At 39.2% G+C, this 23,350-nt stretch overlaps 1 protein-coding gene across 2 annotated transcripts in view; it reads right to left on the bottom strand.

Moving 5' to 3' along the window:
- RBMS3 (RNA binding motif, single stranded interacting protein 3) overlaps positions 1–23,350 on the bottom strand; it is a 344,868-nt gene that overhangs the window by 130,167 nt on the left and 191,351 nt on the right. For both annotated transcript variants that reach the window (XM_010007500.1, XM_010007501.1), the window contains exons 4-5: positions 12,864–13,021; positions 2,854–2,933 (exon numbers count right to left, since the gene is read on the bottom strand). In XM_010007500.1, the coding sequence (XP_010005802.1) occupies positions 2,854–2,933; positions 12,864–13,021 (238 nt within the window). The remainder of the gene's footprint in view (positions 1–2,853; positions 2,934–12,863; positions 13,022–23,350) is intronic.

Consider the following 23,350-nt stretch of genomic DNA (forward strand, 5'->3'; position numbering starts at 1 on the left):
TTGCCTCAGGAACCAGGGCAGTACAAAAGGGCCTGCAGCCAGCCTGACTTCTTTCCTGATGAGCCTCATGCAACCCTGTATGAGCTGGCAAGCCTGAACTAAAATATCAGAGCTTTGGTGAGAGGAGGTATGGACAAACATGTAAAACCCTCCCAGTTCACTCCTACACCTGAAAGAAATCAAGCTGAAAATCTTAAATCAATTTAATTTAACCCTCAAAGGATTGATTAATCTTCTCTCGCAATAAGAACATGTCTTTGAGCAGCAGAGGTTAATAACAGATATGTTGCATACTACTGCTAATGTTCCTCATTTTTTAACTGAAATCCATAAAGAGGTCACAGTAATAACTAGAGATAATTTTCTTTCTATGCCAATTACTGAGATGCTGGGAGGATAATTTTCAGACTCTGATTGTGATTTTCCAAGTACACTAAGAGATTTGATTTTCCTTCCTTCTCCATACAGGAAGATAAGCAACTGCCAGGACGGGGATAAAGCAAGATGATTCTGTCTTTGGTGAGAGGCTTCTGTCTTTGGTGAGAGGCTTAAATACAGGTTTGTAGCACAGATGTATAAACTGAGTAGAAGCTCCAACAGGAAACTACATCAAGAAGAAGAAACTAGGACTGTTTTTTGCACTGGTTCAAAGGTAAATGAATGTGAATCACTAGTATCACTTGAATTGACCCAACTGCTCAAGTGGTCATATGTTTGTCCTCTGGCTTCGTAAGAAGAAGAGGAATGAATACAAAAAATATTTTAAATATGGATTTGAAGAGCGCCCTACTCTAATGATGAGGCATAAATATTCTCTTTTATGTGGATCAAATACTCTATGTTAATTTCTAATTATATCTGTGTTTAGAGTTATAAAATCTGTCCTCCAAAAATGGAGGACAAAATGGGATCTCAGATATCTGGTGCATATTTAAGTGAGTTCAGTTACTAGCTTATTGGCTCTGCCCCAAGTTGCATTATGCTTTATCTGCATCTTTACTTGCTTTTCAGGTAAATGAAAAGTCTTAAAAATAGTAACTTTCCAGCTCATCCTTGCAACTAAATGCCATCTGATCCCAACAGTCAGGAGAGAAACAGTAGACTTTTTTCCCACATGGACACCTTCTTCAGGAAACTAAGAGCTGATTCGTGTTTTTTAAATGAGAGAGCAGCTAAAGTTATAACTATTAAAATCCAATTTCATTGTATCTCTTGGAATAAAGGTAAGTAAACATGCTATCTTATCAAGGCTCCTATTTAAAAGTCTGGCATTGTTTGTGTTGAATACTCAGTATATTCCTGACTAATTTAAAATAAAAAATAATAATAAAAAATAATAATAACAACAACAACAATAATAATAATGAAGAACTTTTAGCTTTCAATCTTTACTATGCAGCCTTTTCATCTCAAGCAGGCATTGCAAGAATATTCTACTTTATTTCTGGCTCAAATTATGTGTCCTCTTTGATACAACCAGGAATATGACCAGAGAGCACGTAAGATTATAATTACGAAGGTGCATTTACTGATTCCTTGCTATTCACACTCTTTCCATTGGGTGTTGCTATGATATTAAACAGATCACTTCTAGGACTCAATGTATGGATACAGAAAGGCATGCCTATGGTTTAAGGTCTCTGTTGCTTTGTCCAAGACTGTTGTACTTCAAAAAGTTCATGGTGTACTTCATTAGATGATGTTGAGAAAAATTGCCAGTGACTGCTTCTGAAAAGGAAATCCATAAAATGGAATCTTCCAGCTTGTACTACAGGTTCTGTACTCTTTCATTAAGATGATCAGACTAAATTTAGATGCACATTGCAGCATTCAATTATTGTACACAATATCTATGCAGATGGCTCTTTTAATTAGAGTATTTATTGAATCTTCTGCCTAAAGAATCAGACAGTGAATAAGGAGGAATTTAACGAAACTAACCAAACAAGGAAATTTCTAATGGAAGCTGAAAATTAAAAAAAAAAAAAAAAAAAAAAAAAAGGTAATATCTTAAGATGCAATGCTAGCAAGGATTTCCTACTCATTGAAGGCATCTCTTTATACAATCTGAGTGAGAAGCCTTTGCAGATTCGTGGCCTCAGGGAGGTCTTGTCAAGCACTAAGTATCAGGAAACTGATCAGTAATCTTTGCACAGCTGATGATCAGACACATGACAGCTGAAGATTTCAAAAGCAAGATACAGGCTGGAACTGGGCTTTCAATGTGGCACAGACACACAAGTGAACATATCTTATGGGTATCATCAAAAAATGGCATGATTACATTAAGCTCTGGCAAGTGGAAATGGTAAAAAGTCACTTAATATTTTAAATATTCTCAGTTGGTATTAATGGCTGCTGCTGTTAATACTAGTAACATTAACTAGCAACACTATCTAGTAACTGCAAATAATACAAAGCTATTACAACCTGAAATTCTGGTTATTTTGTATCTATAACGTAGCTGCTGATCTAGTTCTATTCCTAGGTTGTTAGAAATGCATCTGCATTTACTTCTGCAGCTTTTGCTCTAACCGGAAAAAAAATCACACACAATATACATAATAAAAAGGAAAAATACTGCAGTAAGGCACCATAATTTTTATATGTAGTTAAATTTACTACCGTCAAACATAAATGCTTGAATAATACTAACTTGGGCAAGGAAGAAGTTGTTATGGGTCATAAATAATAGGCTTGAACAAGGAAAGCTGTTTGGCCTCTTAGCACAGCCAGCAATACAATCCATTCTCAACATAAATTCCAGTGTTTCTGTATTCTAAATTCTGTGGTATATTTTAAATTTCATAATTATGGCTGCTTTTTAAATTTCATAATTATGGCTAGACTTACCTGGTAGACCAGGTGGGGTTTTCAGATATTTGCCATTAAAATGTTGAATTACTACTTCACATTTTTCTGTAGACTCCATTCTAGAAAAAAAGAAGAGAGTGGGATGGGGGAAGAGACAATATGTGTTACTAGACTGTTATGAAAGTGCTCAGTCAGCAAACAAAAAGCAAAAGGAGGGGAAAAAAAAAAAAAAAGAAAAAAAAAAAAAGACAAGCACAGATGCTGAGAGAAATCTTCAAAGCTGTCCTTGCTGATTTCTGCTGAGAAACTGGTGGAGCTCATTATGGTATAGTGTGGCTTGCAAGGAGGACCTGCCACCCTCAAAGCCTGCAGCTGCACTCCCAGCTGTGTGAGAGCTGCAGCAGTGTCAATGAACAGTCCCCTTTTGGCTTCAGGGATCACACTGAACAAGGACATTCTTTATGCTCTCACGTACTGCTTGGGAAGGCAAAAGGACGTGTTTCTAGATTCCTTGTGCACACAAAATAACTTCAAATGGCATGAAAACAAAACAAAACAGGATTTGGAGAAGAAGCCAGAGGATTAAGCAACAATTATTAAAGGATTACAATGGTAAAAAAATAACCTACAAAGACAGATTGTATAGCAAAACCAAGTCAATGCATATATGCTTACTACAAAATAAAGCCAAATTCTGGGTGAAGATAGTAATTTACATATACTAGTAGGTGAGATGCCTTACTATTCATTGTAATACTCAAATTAACTTTGAGCATTGAAAAATGAAAACATTAATACTGAACTGGTAAATGTATAATTGAAGGAACTGTAAAGAATAGCTACTAGTAAAATCCTTAACCATGGTCTCATCACATCTGGGAATTCACCATTCCTTCAGGTTTTATAAACTGACTGCAAACTAGTCCAGAGAAGTGTTCATTGACTTTGCTACAGAGTGTGTACAGAATCTTTGAACAGAGGAAAGAGAGAAATGGAAAGCTAATAAGTAAGCAACATCATACTGCTTTTGTTTTTCCTGTCAAAAGCGTGTTTAAAACACATGTTCAATACTCCTTGGATTCACCAGAGCTTACCTCCAGGTATTCTCTGTAAAGTAACTCCACTGACATAAATATTGCTTACTCCTCACCAGTCTAGATCTTTTTAAATATTATTTTATCTATGACTCTTTCTGTCACATGGTTTTGGGAAAGAAAACATGCGTTCCATGTGGCTCACAGAGAGTTTAGACCAGCAGTTTGTGTCCTGAGTAAGGTTTGCCAGGGTTTAAAGAACCACTCCACTGTAACCCAAAAATAATTATAATAATTAAAAAACCCCACAAACATAATCCTGATTGCCAGATTAACTCTCTCTGCATGTCAAAGTCTTTTTGTCAGATTTTAAAAAATAATTTAAAATTGCTCCTTCCAGGTTGTATTACTGCTTATCACGTGGGCTGGGCCATTTCTACAAGCACAAAGACAGCAACTTAGATTGTTCACTTTGGCTTCATTGAGATTTAACTAAGCGAAAGTCTGTACTGAGCCTTTAGAGACTCTTGTCTCTGAAAGACTAAATGCAATAAAAGTCTGTTTTCTGTAGCTGCAGGCGCTTAGTGTCAAACCACGTTATGTTGCACCATCCAGCAGTGACAATTTCATTTTAATACATGGGGTACATTTTAACGAGCCAAAGCAGTCCCAGCAAAGAATACAATATATAAGCTGCCAAGTGAAAAAGGCTCAGCGCACTTCGTGCATTTTATGTGGGAAGAGAATAAAAGTGAAACCCACAGTGTTCTAGGATAAAAAGGCCATCATTCGAATAGCAATCTGAAAAGGAATGTGTGCATTCTCTTCTCAAGTTTCACAATTAACAGCTCTCAAATGCCACAGCTCACTATCTGTAATCTGGCACACGCTTCGCTTGAAACCAACACTGGTATTATCCACTCAGTTTGAAAAGGCAGCACAATAGACAAAGTTGTCTGTACATGTTCCCTGAGTAACAACTGCATCCATTCCTCCTCTCCCCTACCTGAGTCCCCGTCTGCTGTCTGCAACATGTGCCTGTGGGGTAGACCTTCCCTCCTGGCCACACCAAGGCAGGGCTCACAGCCCACATCTCTCCCAGGGCCACCCAGGTACAAATTATAATTTTCATTTGTCCACAATAGCTGTTGTTTTAGAAGCCACCCTTTCAAATTTCAGGCTGGTTAGTTCACTGACTGACTGGGAGTTAGGGGTACAGAGCAACCAGACATATTACTATTATGTTCTGATACTTGCCATAACAAGATGCCTGTTTTAGTTTATTTAAAACTCTGATCAACATCAACCACTTGGGTTGCAATTCGTATGGTGGGCACCTACACATAAGCTGTACACATCAATTCAGACAGTCCTCTTTCTCATCTACTTGTTTTTAGCCATAATGACTAGCCATACCTGGGAAGAGACTCATTAAAAATACACTATTCTTAGGTCCATAGTAATAAATTCTACCTACTTTTTCTTCAAAAAGCTGTGGCACTCCTCTGTTATAGAATGTGTTCAGAAACTCGGGGGAGATGGATAAAATATGCTTCATGTCATGAATTTATTCTTCTAGTATGAGATAGAAATGTTTCAAAATACTGGTTGAGACTGGTATTTAATAAAAATATCATTAATGGGAATGTTACTTGTTACAAGTTAGCCTCCAGGGGAGAGGTTTTCTACAACAGAATGTCATTGGAGCACAGGTAAGCTTGGGAGAAGAGTACTCTTAAATCAATATTTTAGTGTGTTTGTTTTCATAATTAATAGAACAAAAATGTGGCAATTGGTAATATTCTGGAGAAAAGATATCGATCTTAGATGCTTCAAAACCTTCTATTGAAAGATGCAGATATTCAGCCTGCCTGCTGGGAAGGGGAGGACAACAGCTTCACTTGGTAATAGAAAATTGCTTCTGATCAAATAATTCACAAACTATCATTTTCAAACTCCTTTTAACAATATGTTTTTGGTGCTGATCCTAAGAAGATCTTAGATAATACTTCATGGTTAAATGTGACTTGCAGATAATTATAATGCATCTAAGTATTATTTTGAATCAGGAAATGCATTGCATAAACAAATTTATCAAAGCCATGGCCCAGATTCTTACAGTATTTTTAAAGGTACAGATAATGATCTAAGACTAATAAACTAACAAAACCATGAAAATTATGTTCACCTGTGTCAATATATATCTCTGGGTTCTGGAAACTAAGTTGTAAAGTTCCCAAATCCACTATGAGTAACTACATTATCTATACTCTACCCACCTGGAAAGGAAGTGAATTTAAAAAAAAAAAAAAAAAATCTGAGAAGGAAGACTGCTTTTATTTTTATTTTTTTCCTAGCCATAATTTGTAAATTTAAGGTATTTCAATAGGATTACTAAAAGAACAACAAAAAATGGGGTATTTGAGCAAGTATCACAACCAAGTACTTTGGTGTTCATGTCTTGCTATTAAATATTTATTGTAGATAATTTTTAAAATGTGTATTACTATCTCTATAAACCATAGTGGCTCCAAAGTAGTCATTATGCCTTGTTATAAATAACAGGGAATGCTTAACATTGAAAAAAAAAAAAAAAAAAAAAAAAGGATTTTTTTTTTTTACAAAACTAAAGCTCATACACATGCTTATTATAAAGATTGATGCAGTGTCAAGAAACAACCTAATAAAATTTATATACAAGGAATAACATAATGATTACATAATTATTACACAAGAAATATTCTGTACCATGTAATTACCAGTTAGAGGTAAAATGTAGGTTTGGTTTACATATGCCCTATAGTCACTTTGCTTGATGATAATAATAATGTAAATGAGAATCAGCACTATATTTTTGAATATCCAGAGTAAATATTTAAAGATTAAATTGCTACTGCCACATTTATGTTATGACCAACATATGAATAGTGTTGTTTTCTTACATTTATAAGAGTAGGATTAATGAATCTTAAGAGGCAATGTTTCTTTACTATTTAAGGCATTTTGTAAAGACAGAAGTAGGTAGGTAGTAGCAATATTATACACTGGAGGAGTCCGAAGAGCAAAGCTATAGTTAGAATACACACAGGAGTTGTGATAAGAACCAGATGAATTTGAAAGAGAAATTAGGCAGAAACATTTAACCACAAGGAAGATTTTTTTTCTGGTTGATGTCTTCAGATCACTTCTGAAAGCTGTATTTTAGTAGAAGACCAGTATTACCTCTGTATTAGGTAACTGGGTGTACTTCAACTGCCTGTGGTATAAAAGAGGTCAGGGAAAACCATCCTGAGGTCTTACATACTATAAAGCTACAACATAGGTTTGATTAGTATGAGGTTTCTTAGCACCTACTACTCTTCATCCTTCTAAGGCAACATGTTCACTAATTTCTTTAATTTATTTTGTTAATTCCAGGCATCCTAAGACCCTGATACAGCTATAACCTGTGATTTTCTTATCTCTTGTAACTGATTAAGGTGTCTTCTTTCCCCAGCTTTTCAGTTGGTAAAAGATTGCTTCAAGATGTTTGTGGTTTTTGGTTTGAATGTATTTTATTCTGGAAAAACTGTTCCCCTTGTCATTTACAGCCTTGGAAGATACATTAATTTTAACAAGTTCTCCTCATTAGTCATAAATTATATCTTTTCCCAACATCTTGCCTGTATATTCTTCATGTTCAGTCCTACTTGCATGAAAAATGGGTTGTTCACTATCTCAGATGAATATACAAAATCTGCAGAAAACACTCCATTGAGGAATGATAGGCTCTCCTTCTCTCCATACTATACCACACAGAATGACCCATTATGCCAAGGTGACTGTTCCAAGTTGCCTGAGTGCCTCTGCACAGAGCTACGGTGCTCTCCATAGAGATACCACTTTGTTTCAGAAGAAATCCAATATAAATAAATGACACCTACAATGTCCTGAAAAATCTCGAAAGATGCACAGCTTACTTTGAGGAAAAAAAAAACCCATACAGATTAAAGGCTTAGCTCTCTTGTTTTGCTTCAGTGGAAACTGAAGCACATCCATGTCTACTGAAATCCATGCAAAAATCCATAAGTAAACTAATGATCCTGTGGGGGCTCAATAATTTGTTTCCCATTTTCTGTTGCTCCCTTTTAGTTGCTGAATTGAATACTGTTTGCAAAGATTAAATTTAAGACATATAAAACAAAGACAAGCAAGGAATAAGTTAATCAGAAACATGTAGGCAGAGAAAAGCACCTCACTGGAAACTCTTCCAGGAGAATCAGGTAGGAAAAAGGCAAGAATTAAACCCAAACTCCCAACAACAATCAGGTAAATGGCCCACTGCAGACCTCCCAGCTGTGTCAAAAAGGGATGAAAGTATCTCCTTGCTATATTCTTTTGCTCTGAGATTATAAGAGACAGCTAATCGAGAATCTCTTGACTTTGGTTGTTTGCTGGGAACAGCATCCTAACATTCTTTTATGACAGTTTGTGTTTCTTATGTTACTGGAAAAGAGTAGCATGAACACACAGTCATTTCCACCTAGACCCAGGCTGATTTATGCTACTGTCTTCACAGTCTCAGGTTAAGTATTATACTGGTGCCCGCCAGCAGTGCAATACTTGACTGTCTGACTGTCAGCATTTCCATCATAAATTTCTGTTTTCAGAGGCTTATGACTTTGTTGTAAAATGTCGCTCGGGGGGTGAATCTTGCAAGGTCGTTTTAAATTACAAGACAGCAAACAAAATAAAAAAGTTAGTGGTTTCTAACTCTTTCGTTGCACTTTATAATTTAAAAGGACCTATAAACCACTTGCTCTGGTGTTCAGTTGAGTGTGGTACATGTATGTATGGTATTATTATTATTATTATTAATTCTATAGGGAGGATACTTAAATAAGACTTGAATGGTATTTTACAGTGGGGTCATGAAACACAGCTTTTATTTCATTGATTAAGTGTTATCAATAAGTCCTTGTCCAAGGTACATCTCAGTGTCTCCTTGCTCCCTTTTCAATTAAATTCACAGTACCCCGGGCTCGGATTATGAAAATTGTTCAGCCAAATTATCTGATGGCTCCCAACTTTCCTCATTCCTCTGTCTTCACCTTTAACAGCTTCATATCCATTTTCATGTTATGGAGTCCCACTGACATATGTCCTGGGATCCTGCTCGACCTGTCCCTCTCTGGATTTTGCTTCTTCCTGAAAGTACAGCTCCATGCCTGGCGATTTTCTTAGGGAGGCACTAAGTCTACAGAAATTTGGTCCAGGCTGCAATGCAAGATGCAAATGTGAGGGTTTCAGAGATACATTCCCCCATGGAACCCTCTGGCACCCTGCAGAAACGCTGTGAGCCCCTTCCAGGGAGGCTTTTCAATGTAAATTTATCACCATAGGCATTGGAATATTTTACAGATATTGCACAAAGTCTTTGGGGCATGTTTGGGATTTCCAGTTTCATCTGAGCTATCCAATTATAAAGCAATTCCCTGTGTAAGATGTAGGATGTGACAGATCATTCTTCCAACTGAAAGTACGAATGATCCTCATAATATCTAAGTCTGCACTACCATCACAGATTATAGATTTGTTCAAGCTATATTTATAGCACATTTTCAACTGCCTTAAACTAAACCCTTAAATAGGGAAGAACAAAGCGTTTCTCCCCTTCACGAGTGCATCCTTACACTGCCTGGATATTCTCTATTCCCTGGTGACACTTCTCTGCCTCCAAAGTGCCTCCACTGATCCTCAGAAACATTCACACCGATCCTCTACAAACACTGATCCTCTAAACGTTCCCCTTTTCATTTAGCAAAACAGCACTGCTGCTTTGGGTCCACTTGGATTGTGTTACATCTTTATCTTCTCACACTTAACATCTAGAATGCACCTTTTATGGGCTGGTAGAAAGTCAAGTCTTCCAGCACATGCAGTTACCTCTTTGTAAGTGACAACGGATCTTCAGGATGAAGTTAAATATTTCTCTCCATGCTCTCAGTAACTTCTCCTATCCAATAATTTAAGCCTCCCTCAAAGACCTTCTCACTTACTACTTCTGATCTTTTTACTCACACCACCAAAATTGTTAATGTCCTGTTTGCAAAACTTAAATAAATAATAAGAGATTAACCTAAAGATTATATCTTAAAAACAGTCTTCAAATCCCATTTCTGTGGCTTTTTCCCTTAGCTTTTTTTGTTGTTTTTGTTGGGGGTTTTTGAGGATGAAGGACTATACTTTCATTCTAAGCTCTGAGGAATCCACTTACACTTTTAAAATGAAAGATCTGATGCTGAAATAATTTGATAACTCCCAACAACAGGGATTTAAGAGAAACACCTACAATTTTAAATCTTGTGATGAAGTCTTGTGTGGGGGCAACACTACATCATTTCTTCTTTCAACTTGCAATCTTCCAACAGATTGAATTCAAAGCTTCTCATCAGCACTACCTTCTTTCTCCAGTTCCCTGCTTTTAGTAAGTATTTCTTCCCCTTACTTCTCCTCCTCCTAATTTCTCTGTCTGCTATAAGAAAGGCTGTGTTCAGTCCCAGCTTCTGCTTGCCTGTGTCAGCAGAAACATACACTGCCCAACGACAACTGCAACACAAAGCCCTGCAGAATGCCAGCTCCAATGGAGACCCTGGATCCAGGTAGCACAGCTTCAAAGTACAAAGCACAGGCAAGAGGAGAAGCAGAAGCAGGTGTCCAGAAGTTATGACAATTCCCTTTCAACTGGATGGACTTCTGGGGAGCCAGAGTCAGAGTCAAAAGCTTCCCTTCTCTGGCCTCTTGCTCATAACTTTCCTCCTCAAAATGTCCCCTGGGGTGTACCTAGGCACATTTGGGTTCAAGCCACAGTAAAATGCTCTGGAAGCTTCAGAAAAACCTTTTCAGTTGCTTTTGAGGGATGCAAAAGAGAGGAAATACTTTCACAATTTTAAAAGGGGAGATAACTTTGAACATGCATACTTTAAAGGAGGCTGAACTCTAATGTGGCCAGAAACTACTAAGATGATTTTGATCCAAGAAGATTTGAAGTTAGCCACGCTATAAATTACTAAGTAGCCACCTGCAGTAATATGAAACTGCAAATCACATCCATTTAGGAGAATAATCTGACAATAGCTGTCTACCATAAGTCTTTACTTCCAATTTCTTTTTGAATATACTTATTTTGAGATTGACTATTCACATAATTGGGCAGAATCAAAACATCATTTTTAATAATCATAGCACTTAATTATTAACTTTGAAATATCAAATTTCAAAATTGCTGGGTGCTGCATCATTTTAGCATATGCGAAGCTAACTTTGTCTCCTGTGCTTCTGTGGCTCAGTCAAGATTCAGCAGGCAAGATATACTGTGATAAAAGACCTCAGGTCAGAAGCTATAATAGCCAGTATCACCACAAGGGTTGTTGATCTGAACTTATGAAACCTTATCTGGACTGAAACACAGCAACCATCCCCTACCTGTACCACAGCTATACACATGTAGTGTGTGCTCACAATAGAACAAAATGTTCACGACTACAAGCAAAGCTAAACAAATTCATCTCTTTAGAGACACGTGGGAAAAAGATACCAAATACCACTTTACTACAAAAAGACAGTCAGGTAGTCATGTAATTAAAGTTTGTACTGATAATTCTACAAAGATAAGAGTCAAGATTCAGCTATGGTTATAAATTCCAGGATCAACTCCGGCCTTAGTCAAGTCAATGGGTTATCAGCTGTATCCATTGATGGAGCAGTGGGTTTACCCCTCTGTTGTTTACATGGTGAGTTACACAACTTCCATGTTGGATCACCAGAGGTTTCTTGAAATATATTACATAATTAAATACATTTGCCGAAACAAAGTCCATTTTTAAAAATACAAGTTAATCCATGAATTACACTAGTCTATATTTAGTGAGCTAGAAAAAAATTGTGTTATTATCTGCAAGACTGCGTAAAGAACAGCATTCTCTTTCAGCATAAATGTTTTGCCTTTTTCCATTTGAATTCAGACAATATTATCTTATTCTTCACGCGTGATGATTTTTCACATCAAGGACAAAGGTAACAAACACTACAATGTCACTTACTTGCAAGATATATTTTTATCACACAGTACCTCATTTCACTCAGTGGTCTTAGGACACTAACAGAAGCGCTGTGATGTACCAAGATATAGTGTATTTCAAGAAAATCTGCAAGATGACTAAGTCATTTTGCCTCCTCTACAAAGCACAATGTTATGAATATTCTGTAGAACCAACTATTTGGGATTTTTTTTTTTTCCTTTTCTTTTGAAGCAGAAGAATGATTTACAGCACAATTGCAAATTTCTCTTCTTATTTGCTTTTCCAATTCCCTTCTATATATAGTGCTCTATTCCTCGGCTTTTCAAAAGAAACCATTTGATTTAAGAATGTTTCAAGCTGAAGAGAATCTATGTAAATATTCCCTGAGGGTAAACATGGAAACTTGTCTATCTGTACTGACAATGAAGTACATGGCAATAATATGTTGCCCATTCTGTCTAAAATATCTGAGTACTCTGACAGAGCATGTTATATGCAAATATTTCTTCTCTAAGCTTTTCTCAGAGGCTTGAGTTCCCTGCAGCTGTCAAGGACACCATGTTTCACCCCTTTGCTCTTCCAATTGACAAATTAACTTTTTTTCCTGTTGTGAAATCTTTGCTAAATATTTAAACAGTTTCTTCACAAAGTTGGTGCTTTCGGCTGTAGGATATTTACAACTATCCAAGCTTTGATACTGCATGGATAGGTCACTATTCCTAGCAATTTTTACTCACATACACATATCATACAATTAACTATTTTTTAGAGCAAATAAATTAACATCCTTCTGTATTGTTATTCAGCTCAGTGGAAGGAACAGTCACACAATCTGATACAGGTGCTGCTCTGCATTTTCCATAGCTATGAGGCTTCAGAGTTATGGAATACACAGTATTTGCAAAGGACCAAAGCCAAAAAACGTGCACAAATCAAAAAAGAGTAAAGGTTTCACCTGGCAAAGCCGACTCCTCTGCTGACGCCATTAGCATCTCTTAATATTCGGGTGGAAATGACATGTCCAAAGGGTTTCAGCATATTCTCCAGTTCCTGCTCATCCATGGAAACAGGTAAATTTGAGATGTATAGATTTGTGGGATCTTGCTCTTGTTGCTATGACAAAATAAGAGAAATATCCTCAGTTAGGCTTAGCACAACAGAATATCATATGTCTCATACCACAAGGGCTACTCAAAATAGGATCAAGCCAAGAATGTATAGCTGCATTAAAAGCAAAACTGGGCAGTCTGTTAATGGCAACAATGTATTTGCCAATTTTTTTCAAGCCCTCATGTATGTGCCTAATTCTGTGTGTGAATGCTCTACTGAACTCAGTGACACTACTCATTGAAAGAAAATTAGTTTCACACACAAGCATTCTGGGGTTGTTGTCCTAATTTAACAAAGAGATTGTGAACAAAATGTGATTTCTACTAATAACATAAATAACATAAATAAATAAAAAAACCCTCAACACATGTTTTAAGCAGATGTGCTTTGCAGCCTGCAGACTTCCTATTCACCCTGTTCATCATAAGCAAGGCTAGTTGAAAACAGATAACACTTTCAATAGTACCTTTTCTCTTTTCTACCCCATCAGAAATACCTTGGTTCATAATGTACCACAAGACCTAACTGGGTGGGAGGCAGTTCTGCAGTTCAGTTGAAGGTCCTGGTGAGACGGGTCATATGTTTATTATCAGACTGAATTAAATTGTCTCATAAAGTAGTATGAATAATTGAGTTAAAAATTTGAAGACAGCTTTCTCATTATATTTCTGATTTTTGGCTAAACTTTTCATTTTGGTCACCATTCCAACTTTTATTCTTGCTTGCCAAAATATTGCAAAGAAACATGCAAAAGGTATAGATGCCATATGTAATATAAGTGCATTTAAGCAGTAAATAAAAACCTTGTCTATAGACAACTAGTTCTTGATTAGACCAAATAAATCCAGTTAAGCCCCAGCAAATTTTCATGACTCTGGTTGCATTTTCATTGATACAAAATTTACATAATATCTGATTACCTGTCAGTACAAGCCTGATTTGGATCAAGCATGACTACATAATTTTAGCTAATGCTTAATAACCAAAAATGTACAACATAATCTTTATGCTACGCAATAAGCCTGACAATACCTTACCTGACAAAGTCTTTGGAGACAGATTTTTCTATTATTTTTCATGACACACTTTATCAGGCAGAATTAATTTTTAGTTGTTCAATGCTTCAATTTATATGGCAACATATTACCATTTTTTGCTATGTGGTGTCCTAAAAATAGATAAATGAGCTTGCAGCAGCACCACAACCTTACACTGAAGAAGCTACACAAAGTCCTGCAGCCATCTTCTCTGGTTTAACTAAACTAGTTTCAAATTATACTTCATTAAAATCACTGCAGATGTGTCTTGTCAAACACAAAGAATCACGTCCTGTTTCTAGATGATGTATGAAGACAGGACAGAACCAAGATGTCTGCTTCATCCCTGCCTCAGACATTCAAGAACACAAAAATGGAAGCAGAAATAATTTCAAGCTGTGATTCACACACCCCATCTTTACAGGGAGAAGAATGACTAAACAAAGTCTAGTTTAGCTAAATAACAGAATCCAAAGTCAAAGAAAGTTTTCAGCTTCCATTACCCCAGGCACAGGGGAAATTTTAGCCTTTCAGATGAGAAGAAAAGCTGCAAATGGATACCCAAAGGGTCCAAAATCAGGAAGCATGTAATACTGTTTTACTGCATAATTTGGATTCTGACCTAAGAGCTGTGAACACTTGCCTTTGGACATACTGCTTAATGCCCACTGCATTCAAGCTTTGCATCTCCAGACCCATTATCCCACAAAACAACACATTACCATGCAGGTTGAATTCCCCACTATTTTACAAAACAGAAATAAAAGAACAAAGTAGGCACATTTTCAAGCTGCTGTCCATAAAAATATGACCAGTTATTACAGTGCCTTATAGTAACAGGCAGAGACAAGGAAAACCACATGCACATAGTGGATTTACTGCAAATTGAACTGAAGCTACAAACCCCAAATCTAGAAAAACATTCTTTCCTTTTCCAGTCATCTTTCCCTGCAGTCATCTTCCTTTCTCTCACTTCAATTTACATTAATACAGATTCAAAAGTTAGTTCCTCTCCAATAACCAAAATATATTAGTAAGGGTTCAGAACTGGTACAGTATCGACAAAGTGAGGAAAATCATGCAGACAGTCCTGGAGGGAAGGTAGGAAAGAAAAGAGAGGAATATGAGTTTCAGACAAGACTTCTAGCTTTGGAAGAAACAAACAAGCTAAATACCAAACAATTTTATTTCTCCTTTATTTTTTTACACATATTCCCTTTTTCTGAGTGCAAATTATTTAAGTTGTATTGTTTGTTACCTGTCTTTTCCCCACACAGTCAACAGAAAAAAAAGGAAAGATAGTAACAATGAAGATGCTTCCTAATCTATAAGTTCTTTGAAAATGTGAGCAAAGGATGCAATTAAAGCAGAGCCATTCCAGAAGCAAATAAAAGTTAGAAAGGTTTGCAATTCTAATAGACACATTTTATCAGAAATACTTGTTATGCAAACTGCTACCCACTGATTGGTGTAATGGTTTAAGTGACCCTGGCATGGTGTTGGACACCTATAAGAGGAACTAGAGAGAAGGTCCTTAAGACCCTGAAAGACCTGGGAGGGCCAGAACAGGGAGGGGTCAGTATTCTCCCCACTTTCTGCTATCCCCTATAAAAGCCAGGAGAACTGAACTCTCACCCACCTATTCCTGTCATCATCGAGATGGATTTTCTATATATTTGTATATTAGTTTATATACCTGTTCTTTCCCTTTTACTGTGTTATAGTAAATTTGTTCCAGTTTCAAATTCCAACCCTTAAGTCTTTCTTCCTTATTGCCCTTCTGTCTTTCACTGGGAGGGTGAAGGGGGGGTAATAGGGAATAATTCTGCCTTCTTGTGGTTCAGGACAATCGGTTAAGGATTTTAGTTAATCAACCAACTGGTGCTCAGGGACTGAAATCCCTTGTCAATAGAGTCTTCTGTGGACGTGATCGCCACAGCCAAAGGACAGACTAATATGAAGAAAAGCAGAGCTATGCATCAGTAACTGCACAACAGCCTTTGCTTTCAGTGAAGCAATTAAGTTCCACAGAATATTAAAATAAGAACTTTTATTTTGACAACTAAGTCTTCAGGCTGGGGCAAACAAATAAAATGAATGAGAACCACAGCCAATGTGTCTCACTTTTAGAGTAGGAACACTCTTAACTGTGTTAGAGATTAAATGTCATTGTTTTAAATATCTGTGGAAAGTTTAGCAACACTCTTGAGTATGAATGAAAGACTAGCAGGGCACAGTCACTCTCTCACAAGGATTTACCAAGCCTATCTTTTATCAAGATGACAATCAAGAGCTGCAAGGAGAGAGACAGGTGAGGCCACTCATGCTGCATCCACAGTGCGATGGTGCGTTCTAAGAAAGGAAAGAAACTTTCATGTTGTTTTTCCTTACTATACAAACATAACATTTACAGGAATATCTCTTTACTTTACAGAGGAATATCACCCCACATAAGCTGTATCTCACACCACGAACTGAAACAAGATGAAATGCCTTCCTAACAACAAAGCATGGAGCTGAGCAGTCTTCACAGGAGCTGTGTGGGACCCGGCTGCTCTGCCACTGTACAGCCAGACCCCACAGCCACCCACTCTCACACATCCCTGTTTCTCAGGCCCATTCCTCTCTTCCAGCCTCTGGCATTGGTGCTCCTCCTGATCTTTTTCAGTTGTGCAGGGATCCCCTTTGCAGCACAGAGAAGCTGACACATGATCCTCATTTTGCCCGAGCCTTCTCATTGCAGATTCCCAAGCTTCTGCATGATGAACTCACTGCCCTGGCCCAATGTCACTGCTGAGCTTTTTCAGTGAGAGAGGTGGACACCCTACTTTTCAAAATGTGGCTATTTGTTGACAAGATTATATTAACCAGAACCATAAGTCCAAGCACCCCACAAACTACTAGCCTTTCATAATCCTAACTAGTTGACAGTCAGTTTTCTTTCAGTGAAGGATCACATGCCACAGCTGCAGGACTGGTAGTGAGCGTGGCATCTGGATCCACACAGTGTGGCCCAGGCTCCCTCTGGTTCATTTAATTTTGTCTATGGCTTTAAAACATGTTACTTCCCACCTTGAGATGCTAAAATCCCATTTATTTTTGTGTCTGGTTCCAAACTGGACTGACTGACCAGTCATTACCAAGAGAGCTGACAGTCATTTGTGTGATACTCCCAGTCACTTCACAACTGCGATTTCCTCTCACGCCCCAAGTATTTTGGACAGGAGCAGAAGGCATGGGGTGGCAGAAAGCCACACACTCCCTGCAAACACCTACAACAGAGCACGCGGCAGCGCAGAAGAGAGAGCGGCAGCAGCACCGGCAGCGGTGAGAGCTGTTCCTTTAAATTTACTGAGGATTTGAGAGGGAGCCGGGCTTCCCAGAGACGGTGAAGCCGGGGCAGAGCCAGGAGACCCGAGTCTGAGCGGGAAGCCTGCGAGGGAGAGGAGAGGAAGGCTGACGTGGCAGGGGGTGTGGCTGTGAACGGCGGCAAGGTTTAAAAAGCGGCCATTTGGCAGCCTCGTCTGAGCACGCGGCAGCGGAGAAGAGAGAGCGGCAGCGGCCTGCGGAGTTATCTAGGTGCCTTTTCCACAAAGTCTTTCTTACATGTGTATCCTTGCTGGATGACACTCAAGCTGCCTTCCCCCTCAGTTCACTCTAATTCATCAATATTTATCCTGACAAAGTTTTGCCTGGAATTCCAAAGTCAGTTATAGTGCTGTGATTGTCACTGGATGAAGCAGGAAAAGATATTGCAGTTATACAGATGCATATAGAACGAGCATATTCTCACTTCTGTTCTGTATCCAGAATTTTAAACTAACACTTTTGTTACACCTAATGCTATTAGTGTTAATGAAAAAAATGCCAAAATGTCAAAACATTTTCTGCAAACTTATTAATACCAGTGCTACAGGATGAGCAGTAATGTCTTCAAACTTAAAGACTGTAGATTTAGATTATATATTAGGAAGAAATTCTTCACCATGAGGGGCATGAGGCACTGAAACAAGTTGCCCAGAAAAGTTGTGAATGCCCCATCCCTGAAGTGTTCAAGGCCAGGCTGGACAGGACTTTGATCAACCTGGTCTACTGGGAGGTGTCCCTGCCCATGCAGGGAGGTTGGAACTATATGATATTTAAGATCCCTTCCAACCTAACTACTCTGATTTAATAATAATAATATGTCTAGGAGTGGGGATTAAGAACTTTACTCCATATTTTGTATTGGGCTTCTGACAACTTTGCCTTTCTATTTACATAAATCAGTAAAAAAACTCCCCTTTGAGCTGTTTTTGAAGACCTGCTAAGATTTTGCTAAGAACAGGCCTTTTAATTCTCATCAATTTCTCCTCTCTTTTCCAAAGAAAGGACCATGCTTTTACTTCTCTAGAACAGAGAATAGAGAAAGCAGCCTTCAAGACTTATTTTTTTTTTTTCCTTTTTTTTTTTTACATAGGGTCTAAACACTCCATGCAGATTTTGGGAGGTTTTCCCCCAAAATATATACATAGGACCTTTTCCAAGGGCTATTGAAAGGCCTTTAAAAGCTTCTTATTTTAATGATTTTACAGTGGAACCTAAAGAAAAGCAGTGCTGTAAGAAGAGCAAATATATGATTTGACTGAATAGAGAATTTCTAAAATAAAGAAAATACAGGAAAAAATAGAGATAGGTAAAGTGTTCTGGAGTAGAAGAACCAGAACAAGTTTCAATGTGGACTAAACTTGGAAGAATCTTTGAGTCAAAGAGAAGGCTAGACTGAGAAAACTGAGAACTGAAAGGATTGGAAAAGATAATATTATAACTCATGATTTCTTATCCATAGGTAAATCTGTAATGTTTAGAATAACCTCTTTTTGAAGACATACATAATAAAAACAAATGTGGTGGTAGAGAAACAGTTTTGAATTCCTGCAGATTTGCTGAGCTGTGAATTCAGAAAAGGTAAACCTCTGAAAGAGGGAATTTAAAAGCATTTTAAAATGCAACATTTAGATAAAACAAATAAACAAATAAATAAGTGGTTATAATAGAAAAATAAAAATAAAACAAAATATGGGATAATCTGAAATATTCTCTTCCATTTTTTTAAATTTGAACAACAGAAGCTGTTACCTGTCCTACCTTACTCCTAAACACTGAAACCCAGAAAGAAAAAACAAGGGACAAAAAAACCAAACCATTTTACACTCCTACAAAATTACACATATTTATATTTCAAAGAATCATTGCATTCTAATTATTCACAGTACTGCTATGACTTTTCACTCTACTTTGAATTTCTTCCCCTTAATAGCAAGTCTCCTTGCTTTCTCTTTTAATGTAGCAATACTACAGAATCTAAAAGAAGAAAGGTAAAGAAAGAGAGAAAGAAGGATAGACTGAGAGTGAAAAGCCTGACAACTGTGTAACAAACAAGAACATAGTAGAAAAAAAATGTATTGTACTGAAGCTGAAAATTCTTTTTGAAAAATGTCAGAAGACCAGGTAGATTATTAAGCAATACAGTAAGATAATTATTTGTTTGCCTTGTTTGTACAATATTAACTACCTAATTTGTAAGGCATGGTGATAGAATTTAAATGCTAATAAAATCTTAACTGAGCTGATGTAATCACAACAAAACAGATTTTATATGAGTACATATCCTGTGTGGAAGGAACAAAATACCCAGCAGGACCAGAACCCTGGACTTCCACAGGGCAAACTTTGGTCTCCTCAATCATCTATTAAGGGAAATCCCATGGGACAGGGTGCTAGAAAATAAAGGAGCTCAAGATAGCTGGTCAACATTCAAGGACCACTTCTTGCAAGCACAGGATCAGAGTGTCCCAATGGTTAGGAAATCTAGTAAGGGTGCTAGGAGACCTGCATGGTTAAAGAAGGAACTACTGGGCAAACTTAAGTGGAAAAGGAAAATCTATAGATCATGGAAGGAGGGGCTGGTCACTTGGGAGGAATATAGGACTGTTGTCAGAGGATGTAGGGAGGCAATTAGGAAAGCTAAGGCCTCCTTGGAACTTAACCTTGCAAGTCAGGTTAAGGATAATAGAAAGGGCTTTTTCAAGTACATAGCTAGCAAAACTAGCAATAGAGGCAATATTGGCCCATTGAGGAATGAGGTGGGAGCCCTGGTGACAGAGGATATAAAGAAGGCAGAGGTGCTGAATGCCTTCTTTGCCTCTGTCTTCACTCCTGCAGGGTCTCCCTATGAGCCCCAGATTCATATAGCCCCAGAAGAAGTCAAGATAGAGGAAGAGTTTGACATGGTAGATGAGGATTGGGTTAGGGATCAGTTGAGTAATCTGGACATCCATAAATCAATGGGTCCAGATGGAATGCACCCAAGGGTGCTGAGGGAGCTGGCGGAGGTCATTGCTAGGCCACTCTCCATCATCTTCAGTAAATCATGGGCAACAGGTGAGGTGCCTGAGGACTGGAGGATAGCAAATGTCACTCCAGTCTACAAGAAGGGCAAGAAGGAGGACCCGGGTAACTATAGACCGGTCAGCCTCACCTCCATCCCTGGAAAGGTGATGGAACAACTTGTTCTTGTGACTATCTCCAGGCACATCAAGGACATGGGGGTCATCAAGAGCAGTCAGCATGGTTTTATCAAGGGTAAATCATGTTTGACTAACCTCATAGCCTTCTATGAGGAAATTACTAGGTGGATAGATGATGGTAGAGCGGTAGATGTGGTTTATCTTGATTTCAGTAAAGCATTTGACACCGTCTCCCACAGCATCCTTGTGGATAAGTTGATCAGGTATGGGTTTGGTGACCAGGAAGTGAGGTGGATTAGGAACTGGTTGAAAGGAAGGAGTCAGAGAGTTGTAGTCAATGGGGTAGAATCTGGTTGGAGGTGTGTTACTAGTGGAGTCCCACAAGGGTCGGTGCTGGGACCGGTGTTGTTCAACATCTTCATCAACGACCTGGATGAGGGTATAGAATGTACCCTCAGCAAGTTTGCTGATGACACTAAGCTGGGAGGAGTGGCTGACACACCAGAAGGCTGTGCTGCCATTCAGAGAGACTTAGATAGGTTGGAGAGTTGGGCGGGGAGAAACATGATGAAATTCAACAAGGGGAAGTGCAGAGTTTTACATTTGGGGAAGAACAACACCATGTCCCAGTACAGGTTGGGGGCTGAACTGCTGGAGAGTAGTGTAGGTGAAAGAGACCTGGGGGTCCTGGTAGACAGGAGGATGACCATGAGCCAGCAATGTGCCCTTGTGGCCAAGAAGGCCAATGGCATCCTGGGGTGTATTAGAAAGGGTGTGGTTAGTAGGTCAAGAGAGGTTCTCCTCCCCCTCTATTCTGCATTGGTGAGGCCACATCTGGAGTATTGTGTCCAGTTCTGGGCCCCTCAGTTCAAAAAGGACAGGGAACTGCTCGAGAGAGTCCAGCGCAGAGCTACGAAGATGATTAGGGGAGTGGAACATCTCCCTTATGAGGAAAGGCTGAGGGAGCTGGGTCTCTTTAGCTTGGAGAAAAGGAGACTGAGGGGTGACCTCATCAATGTTTACAAATACGTAAGGGGTGAGTGTCAGGGGGATGGAGTTAGGCTTTTCTCAGTGATGACCAGTGATAGGACAAGGGGTAATGGGTGTAAATTGGAGCATAGGAGGTTCAAGGTGAATATCCGAAAAAATTTTTTTACTGTAAGAGTGACAGAGCACTGGAACAGACTGCCCAGGGAGGTTGTGGAGTCTCCCTCACTGGAGACATTCAAAACCCACCTGGATGAGTTCCTGTGTGATGTACTCTAGGTGACCCTGCTCTGGCAGGGGGGTTGGACTAGATGATCTCTCGAGGTCCCTTCCAGCCCCTAAGATTCTATGATTCTATGATTCTATGAACAGAACCATGCCTCAGATGCTCATCAGCTGCTGACTTACAGCCACCCCAGCGGGGCCATGAGCCATGCAGAACCCACCCCCCCAAACTGGGCTTTGCAGTTCCCGTCCCACCTTTCCCCTCCAGACCACACCAGAGACATCAGGCCCACCCACCACCGTAGGGGAATGATATGACTGTTGACACAGTCTTCCCAAAGCACAGCAGCCTCTTAGGTTTAATCCCCTACATGTGAGAAGGGCCCCCCAAGGGGAACTAGGGCCAATCACTGCAGCCAGCTGCTGTCCGGGGGGGCTTGGAGGAGGAGGGGGCTGCTGGGAGCAGTGGAGGGCTCACTGTAGTGTGGCAGCACAGCTTTCCTGCCTTTCCCAGAACCTGTGTGCCAAATATGGCTAATTAACGGGTACAAGACCAGGCCAAGTTGCTGCTTCTCAAAGGGAATGGGAAGGCAGCTGTGTAGCCTGCTGTGTGTGCCAGCTGCAAAAGCATCATGCTCAAGGCATGCAAACTTGCAAGCGCAGTTTCAAGGCACTATCAAACGCCTGCTCCTGGACGTCCTCGTTTAAGTTCATTTTACTCCATTTGACAGCCCAAGGAGGATCACATTTTCCAAGTACAGCTTGCACTTGCATCGCAGCCCCAGAGAAACAGGGGCGAACTCATCCAGTCAGCTCCAGCCCTCTGAAAACCTGACACAGCCTGACATCCCCAGCTGAACTCATTCCGGGCTCCTGATGTGTGCCAGTCCGTGTGGGTACACCAAGTGCCACAGAGGGGGCAAACAACCACAAAAAATAAATTATGCCAACTGAAGCTCCTCTCCAGACAAGTGCAGGGTTTTTTGCAGCTCCCTTTGCTCCCACAGCCTGTTTCACCACCCTTCCAGCTCAAATATCTCGGTTGCTCTGGAGGCAATAGCCTCATGCATATGTTGCAGTTAAGCTATTCTAGCTGGGAAGTGTACATGATAGACACTCCCAAACTGGCTAAAACCTCAGCTAGGAAGGTTTAAAATTGAGAAGACCATAAACAGTAGGTCAAAACCAAGTTTTCAATTAGCTTAGAACACTTCCAGCATTCAGCAGCAGGTGTCCTCCTTCAAGGCTCTGGAGTTCAGCAATCAGGAGCAATTGTACCGGGGAAACAGCCAGAAATTTTGTCACTGCCTTTTAGCAAGAACTGGTCCAGTCACTCAGCTCCCAAGGCCTGTGCCAAGGAGGCAGAAGTTGTTTATAGTGCAGAAGATTTGAACCCACTACACCATCAGCATTTGAAAAGGATAAAACCCAGTGGAGGGCGTGCTGCAACTCAGAAGTTGTTGTTTCCTTTGCTGGACCCTTCCAGCCACTCCTGAAAGAAAGGACAATGCTCAAATGGGATTTTCCCTTCCCATCTTGAGATAATCTTTGGAAGCAACACTGGAAAAGCCAAA

This window comes from Chaetura pelagica, unplaced genomic scaffold (assembly GCF_000747805.2).
Source record: "Chaetura pelagica isolate M959 unplaced genomic scaffold, ChaPel_1.0 scaffold10, whole genome shotgun sequence".
Taxonomy (NCBI): domain Eukaryota; kingdom Metazoa; phylum Chordata; class Aves; order Apodiformes; family Apodidae; genus Chaetura; species Chaetura pelagica.